The following is an 8,035-nucleotide window of genomic DNA, read 5'->3' as shown; positions in this document are numbered from 1 at the left end:
TTCGAAAACAATTGAAATGTGCTACTCTAAGAAAACGAACCCTCCTCCCCACCCACCCCTTTTTATAGGAAACGAACAAATTAAATCTGTCTCTTCTCACAAACATATTGGGGTTCATCTCTCGTCCACCATGTCCTGGACCACACATATATCCAATTTACTAGCCAATGCCTCTAAAAAAGTTTCCACTTTTAGTAAACTTAAATTCAAACTTCCCCGAAAAGTTTTAGAAATTATTTACAAGTCTTTCATTCGGCCCTCACTCGAATATGGCGGCGTTGTTTGGCACAGTTGTACTTCTATAGATTCACAACGTATTGAACGAATGCAATATGAGTGTGCCTTAACTGTAGCCGGAGCGATCAGGGGGTCCTCTTATAAGTCTCTACTTACTGAACTGGGATGGGAACAAATGTCTGATTGCCGCCATGTTCAGTCTCTTATTTTATTCTATAATATCATCTACGGTCACACTCGACAATACTTAAGAGATTTAATACCGCCCCTAGTATCAGACTCCTCTACTTACGACCTTCGTAATAAACTAAATCTTCAGTTGCCAAAATGTACCACAACCCGCTTTAAAAAATCATTCATTCCCTATACAACGTATCACTGGAACAACCTTACCTTAGCAGACCGTTCACTGAGTTTCCCACGCTTTAAGAAAAAAATGATCAAATCTGTGCGCCCTGTCCCTGTTTCATACTTCAGTATAGGTCCCCGGTACACCTGCGCTCTTCTCACTCGTTTTCGACTTGGTACTCATAGTCTAAACTCTAATCTGTACTCTCGAAACCTGGTATCTAGTTCTGCTTGTACTTGTGGCCACCCCTGTGAAAGTATTCATCATTATCTTCTGCACTTCCCAAAGTTTACTCAATATCGTGTCTCCCTCTTCAGCAATTTAATCAAACTTGTAGGATTTGCCATCAACATCCAAAACCTTCCCGATAATCTCCTAGTACAATTACTGCTTAGAGGTTCCTCTTCTCTGTCGGTTTCTAACAACGCTAAACTCTTAGATAAAAAAGCCTAAAAACATGCTAACAATACCTCGATACCCTACCTCTGCTGGAGAGTATACTCCCAACGCTCTGTTGCTCGTGTTTTGTTTTGCTTCAAACCTTCTCTATGCCAAAGTCTGAAGCTCGCTCTGTGGTTTACTAGCTATAGTACTGTTGTAATAGCTTGTTTTAGTCTGTTAGGGTTTCTGTTAGGTTCTAAAATTCCCCATGTTCTGCTAGGTTTAACCCTACCTAGACCGGGGGGGGGCTAAAAGTGCCCGCGGCAACTTTGATGTCACCTAGCGTCTGAACGGCTAGCCGTAGAACGGCCAAACTTGGTGACTTTTCCTAGAATATTGTTGGCAACAATTCTCTATCATTGGAATAAGATAATAATTTTTGTGTTGCCATGGCAACGGGTTTCTGACAGGCATTTTTTGCTAAATTTAGTACTTCTTGTTTCAACAATAAAATTTTATGGGTTTTATGTCAAGTTACTTATGGTTTCTAATATTAATAACATCCCATATAATTTTATGTAAATTTTATCATTAAATATGCATTATTTATGCTAATTTGATGACGTCATTGGCCAAAATCCTAGATGGCGGACCATATCATCAGGGTTAAACAACACTGGTAATGCGATTAAAACTCATTGCCATGAAAAAAGCCACAGCCCAAATTCTTACAAAGATTGAAGCTAAATTTCTACCTTGAGCAGGTCACGTGCCCAGACAATACAAGCACGGTCGTCCTAAACAGAGACCGCTTGTATCACCAAGGAGACCATCTCACCGTAAGGATCGTGTCGAGAGACCAAGAAGGAAGGCCGAAGACTTACGGAGGAGACTTTTTCCGTGCCAGACTCTTCAGCAGTGACCGCTCGATACTGGCAAGTAGCGCCGGTCACGTCACGGACCACTCTAACGGCACATACACGGTGAAGTTCCCGCTCTACTGGGCAGGGGGCGTTTCGGTAAGTACAGTGATGGAATTTGCTTTGTTACGAAGTACAAACGCCACAAACGGCATTTTTGTAATACTTAAAGAGGCATTATGTAAACTTTTTGCACCAAATATTGAAATATTCTAAAGGAAAAATTCTCCCCGTGATTGATTATGCTTACCAAAGGAAAACATAGTTTTTTGCTCTGTTTACTCTTATATTTCTCCTCCAAACCAATAAGATAATGACCTGAATCAGACGTCTATCACCATTGTAACTAGTGTTGGGTCACATCATGTTGCATTTTTATAGCAGAAGGGATTTAGGCTCTTGTTTGACCATAGATACGAATGTCTTTGAGTAAGAATCAACAGAGCAGGTCAAATGCGAAGGTTAACAAATGTTATCTTTCTGGTTCACTTCTGAGTAATAATCTCACATTTCTGACATTTGTAGTTGGCGCAAAAACCACACGAGGCGCACCTAGTTTTGGGTACCACCACAAACTACCAGAATGTAAACAAAAATGATGGATGACAACTGTGTTTCCAACTTTTGAACACATTCGTATATACAAGGCGTTATATTTTGGCACCTCCACTTCCTGAATGGTACTTATTTGCAATTAGAGTAGAGTTGATTCAACTTGCTTTATAAAGAAATGACCAGAAAATTTACTTTTTGTATCTTTCTAATGTTACAGAATGCAGTCTGCCGTTATTGCTTTCAATTAGGATGAGAAGATGTTTTTGTGTACAACGATGTCTTTTTGTTAAAAGTGTTAAAAACAACCCCATAGCGACATTTGCTACTCTTATTTTGGGGCGTAGCCTTTTCTACATTATGTCAATGTCTGATCTTTTTTTTCATATGTATTAGATACAGATCCAGCTAGTCCATCCAAGCGAGGCAGTGAAGGTTCTAAAAAGAGTCCGAGAAATTCCAAACAAGAGGGTCTTCTACTGCAGCTTCGTCGACGAGAAAACGAACGCTACCAACACAACACAGTGTTTCAGTTCTGCCAACCCCAGCCTACCGCCTCAACAACAGTGCGACTTCTCAAAGCCGGAGGTGAACGGGACCTGGATTTGTAAGAAGCCGGACAAACTTTCGTGTTCCACCATCTCAAAGTGCCGGTGGGATTCGGACAAGAGCAGGGCAAATGTGCTGGAACTTGTATCTGAAGAGGAAAAGAAACTTTTCCAAAAGTAAGACCTTCAGCTATTTGCACCAAGCGTTTCTTTCCATCGTTATGCCATCAATGTAAGTATGTTTTGAAGCACATTTGTCGCCACACGTCGTGGGGTCGTGTGGCGCAATGGCAGCGTGCGCGACTCGGAATCAAGAGGTCCCGGGTTCGAGTCCTGACATGCCACCGATCTTGTGTCCTTGGGAAAGGCACTTTACACGACTTTCCTGGTATTTGCTACCGTTAGTAAACCCAACTTTTCGTGCATTGTTGAGTTACATGGAACAATTTTATCGATACAGTGTTCATTTTCATGCCACACGACACACAGGCCATATCTTGAAGAGGAGCTTGAAGTAGACCCCAAGGAGCCCATACGTGTTCTGAAAGCAGAACTGTCCACACCTCAACACCTTCCAGCGTGTACGTGGGACAAGTCTGCAGCTTTGGGACATTGGTCAGGCAAGGTCTGGAGATCATCCGTCTGCGATGTTCGAGTTTTCACTAAGAAAGCCATCCAGCGGTGCCTGGCTAACAAGACCGTGTACATACAAGGTATGTATCACTTGTGGTCTTATAATTAATGATTGCGCTTCCGGATATATTTGATACATGTACAGTCCATTGTTACCTTCGCCAAGAATGTTATGTTTTCAGTAGCGTTTGTCCGTCCGTCTGTCTGTCCGTTTGTGAACAGCATAACTCAAGAAGCTTATTATGCATTTTCATGAAACTTGGTATGTCGGTAGGTCTTGATGAGACCTAGAAATGATTACATTTCGGGCCCCCTGGCGGCTTTTGTTGCTACTGCAGCAGAACTTCCGGTTTTGATATCTCGCGATCTGGACATGCTAGGGTCACGAATTTTTGTTGGTAGATAGCTCTTGGGGTAGGAAAGAAGTGACATGAGTTTGGGCTTGTTCTGGAACTGCAGGAGCATTTGTTAAAACATTTTTTATTCACTTGAATATTCATCTCAAAACAAGGCTCAGAAGAACCACTCACATGTAATGTACTGTGAATTCGAAGACAGATATTTGTTTACCTTAGAGTTTTAAGGTTGTGCCCATTTGGGAAGCATTCGCAAGCAAGCTTGTTCCATAGTGATGTTTTTCTAAGAGGCTTTCAGTGTGGAACTTCCTCCTGAGATATGGAATTTGTTAGAAGAACTAGAAATGGTGACATGTTTCCGTAGTAGTAGCAAAACGTGTGCTGGCCGAGAAAGTTCGAAGCGGGGGCACAAGCGAGTTATTATAATTTTTTTCTTAGTGGTCGCCACGTAACACGGCCGTTAGGCCACTTCAAGGTGAATGCTGCTACCAACCGAATGGTATGACCACTCACCTGGGTTAAGCTAAGGTCCCAATTGAGAAAAGGGGCCCTGGCGGGTAGTTCCCGGGCTGTTTTTTACCACTTTCAGGCGGGACCCCGACGTGGCCCCGCGGGGCACTCTGCGGCTACCGGGCTATTTTTTGGCCCGTCGGGGCCCCGATAAGAATTTAATTCTGAGTTAAATTCTACCCGGGCCCCGCTGACAAAAAGACGCCGAGACCTCATCGTGAGAACACCGAGAGGTACCCCTCCGGTTGCCGGCAGTCCACCGGGACACATTTCTTACGTCACAGACCAGATGAACAGAATAAAGGTGTGTACTTCGTAAACCCGGGTAAAATGTGTGACCTCACAGATCAAATGATCACAACAAATACGTGAATTCTGCATTACGTATAGGTCAATACAAGTCATCGTCAGAGAATCTGCCTGTTACCTGCCGGGTGCCTGCCGGATACCGACCAAAGAGGGTGACAAAATTTCTAACAAAATGCTACTGAAGGAAACTTTTAATTGTGACCACGACAGCCGATGCCCGCCCGACTCCTGAACCCGGCAGGGGCCAGCCGGGGCTACATCCCCGACGGGCACCGGCGTAATTGGGACCTTAGCTTTACGGGTTACCGAGTAGAACTGTAACAGCAGCTCTTCTCCCTGAGTCAGAAACATCATGATTGAGACCAGCTCAAATTCTCACAAGTAGTAAGAACGAACTGACCCAATAGGAGAAGCAGGGGTTACGAGGCTGGTCGGACTTGTTCGGGTACGACCAGGAATGGAACCCGCGTCTCCCCGTTTGATAGTCCAGTGACCTACCACTACGCCACACGACGCATTTGCCACGGAAATAGCGATAGATCTAGAGTTAGGCCAGATCTTACAACGATACGCCTTTGGGAAAGAGTTTGTAAGGTGGTAAACATGTCATTCCCAACAAGTCTATTGAGCATAACATTCAATGTAGTTATTTCTATTCCTTCTAGGTGACTCCACGATTAGGCAATGGAGCAAGCGTTTGCAGCAGTTAGTACCGTTAAACTACGACAACACTACCATGGATTCTACAGGTCTGTCAATGTTTTCTATAAGGCCTCATCGATCACTACATGAGATTTCCTAAAATTTCTTAGGCCACAGCAAGTTATTGTTATGAATGACATCAGCGCGCGCATTAACTTTCGCCTGATTTTGAAAAAAAAAAGAAATTTTGTTGCCTTCTGACAGTGGTTAACATGCCGATAATGGGCAAGGATACCTGTTGCCATGCCAGAAGGTGGATGGCAGATAACTATGAAGAGAGGAGACAAGAAAAGGCTCTGATTTAATGTTTTGTTTCTTACTTTGATGCAGTGATATGTGATGCTGGCTGTGTACATGTGATGTTCCTACTGAATCAAAACCATTTGTACAGTGATTTTAAATGGTAGGAACCTTGTTTTTTCGGCCCGCCTTGCTTTTTTGTCGCCCGCTCGCATTAGATTTGGAATCTGCGGGGGATGCCATCTATAAAATTTACTTGCCGTGGCCTTATAAGAAATGCGTGCGTTCCATGATACAGCGTCGATGGTGAAGCATGCAAAGCGGTGCTCTGAATACTTTTCCACTAGCATTGTCATGTAGATAGTACTCGAAACAGCAGCCTGCCACAAGAAGTATTCCTAAACTACAAGAACTGACCCTTAACTGGTGTATTTTTGTTTGCAGCTCTTCTAGGAGGAGACAACAGCCAGTGGAACATCTCAGTTCGCTACCGGTTTCACCACTTCCCTCTACAACAGGTCGATGGGAATGCCTTCCATGACTTCCGTTACGTTGTTGATGAGCTGAACGCCACTCCCGGAGGCCCGAACATGGTAATAGTTTTGAGTCTGTGGGCTCACTTCACGGCAGAGCCGCTAGAACTGATCCGGTCCAGACTGTACGCCATACGGGCCGCCATACACCGTCTGAAGCGCAGGGCTCCCGGCACGCGGGTTTTCGTGAGAACCGGAACAACGCGAGAGCACCACGATGGAAACTTGGAGTTCTTCTTGACTGGGAGCGACTGGCTGGCTTACCAGATCACGGAGGTGATACGAGAGATGTTCCGGGCGGATCCAGACGTGGTGGTGTTAAACACGTGGGACATGAGCGTGTGTCAGCCGGGAAAAGACAACGTGCACCCAGACCAAACCATGGTGGACAGTCAACTATACATTCTGTTTTCTCATATCTGCCCAAGCTATATGGTTGCAAATGTAGGTAAAACAGTGTTTTAAAATGACAATGAGAGACGGGAAACTTCACCCCCCACTTTGTACATGAGAAATCGCAAATCAAAATCCAAAAAGTATGTTTTACTTCTGAAAAAATTCCAAAACACAATTTAGAATGTAATACGGCAATAGATATTATATGATTTACTACATTTTGTGTTGATGATGTGATATTAGTAATCCTGTGTCGGAGACCGTGACTTTATTGATAAATCTCAAAGGAAATGTAAGACAAACTCATGGAAAGTTCATCTGTGTTGGTAGTGATGTGTTTAGTTTTTATTTAACACAAAGAGTTACCAGTCACTCTCATCTTCTTCAACAGACTGACCCAGTGAGACTTGTCACGTGGCATCTCTGAAGTAAGACGTCAACACTGGGTCAAAGGTATCTAATAATCGATGTCGACCCCCGTCACGGTTGAGTGATAGGTGATTGGCCCTGAGTAGCAACATTTACGGTACACCTTTACCCAGTGTTGGCGTCACACTTAAGCACGTGACGCTCGTTTTTCAAGGATACAATATTAAAACATTTTAAAAAACAAAACAAAGATTTAAGAGATCTACCCAAACATAAGTAATGTCTACCTTTGTTGGGTGTATAATAACCACAACAAGCAAGACTGTATGCATGAAAGTTCATCTGAGTTGGTAAATTACATTATGAACAATTTAAACTGTTCTCGAACTTGACTCAACCGGGACGGGGGGCGACATCGACTTCAGACAACCTTTGACCCTTTGCAGAAGTCACACGTGGGAAAAATCACGTGTCCAGAGCATTTGGGTCAGATAGCTGAAGAAGACTGAGTGATTCAGTCGAAAATTCGGGTGAGTGAAATTTATGCGTTGGAGAACAGTTTAAATTTTTCATAAGACTGTATGTGTATAAGCGTCTCGTCGACCTTGGAAGAAAATGGCGACCAAAATACTCAGAAATCGGGTCAAAGGTCACATAGCCGGTAGCGCTGCCCTTATTACCTGTGCAAAAGTACAAAATGTCAGCTGGACCTGTAAGTATTGTTCTTTGGTAGCAAACCCTGTCAGACTGACTGACTACAGCAAATGGTGATTTGTGTCATACTGCCATGTGTCAGAAAAATGCTCAGTATATCGTGATGATTGTACTACTACCCCTTATATAATTAGTTCAATGCATCTAAATTATTACGTGTTTGAAAGTGTGAGATCGTAGAACTCTTGTTGTATCTCCTGCTTCAATGACAGACGGTATATAACGTGTAAAACCATGCATTGTTTTTTTTAAGTCTTTCTTTATTGAATTTTCCAAAATAAATTAA

General features: G+C 43.2%; 1 protein-coding gene across 1 annotated transcript in view; it reads left to right on the top strand.

The window, feature by feature from the left end:
- The window catches only part of LOC109470121 (NXPE family member 3-like), an 8,060-nt gene extending 1,325 nt beyond the window's left edge, over nt 1–6,735 (top strand). The window contains exons 2-6 of the mRNA XM_019768904.1: nt 1,729–1,986; nt 2,836–3,164; nt 3,477–3,700; nt 5,461–5,544; nt 6,182–6,735. Coding sequence (XP_019624463.1) covers nt 1,729–1,986; nt 2,836–3,164; nt 3,477–3,700; nt 5,461–5,544; nt 6,182–6,735 — 1,449 coding nt within the window. The remainder of the gene's footprint in view (nt 1–1,728; nt 1,987–2,835; nt 3,165–3,476; nt 3,701–5,460; nt 5,545–6,181) is intronic.
- The last annotated feature ends 1,300 nt before the right edge of the window (nt 6,736–8,035 follow it).

This window comes from Branchiostoma belcheri, unplaced genomic scaffold (genome assembly GCF_001625305.1).
Source record: "Branchiostoma belcheri isolate BF01 breed outbred unplaced genomic scaffold, Haploidv18h27 scaffold22, whole genome shotgun sequence".
In the NCBI taxonomy this organism is placed as follows: Eukaryota; Metazoa; Chordata; class Leptocardii; order Amphioxiformes; family Branchiostomatidae; genus Branchiostoma; species Branchiostoma belcheri.
The sequence above is the reverse complement of the archived record's forward strand: the minus strand, read 5'-3'. Positions and strand labels throughout refer to the sequence as shown.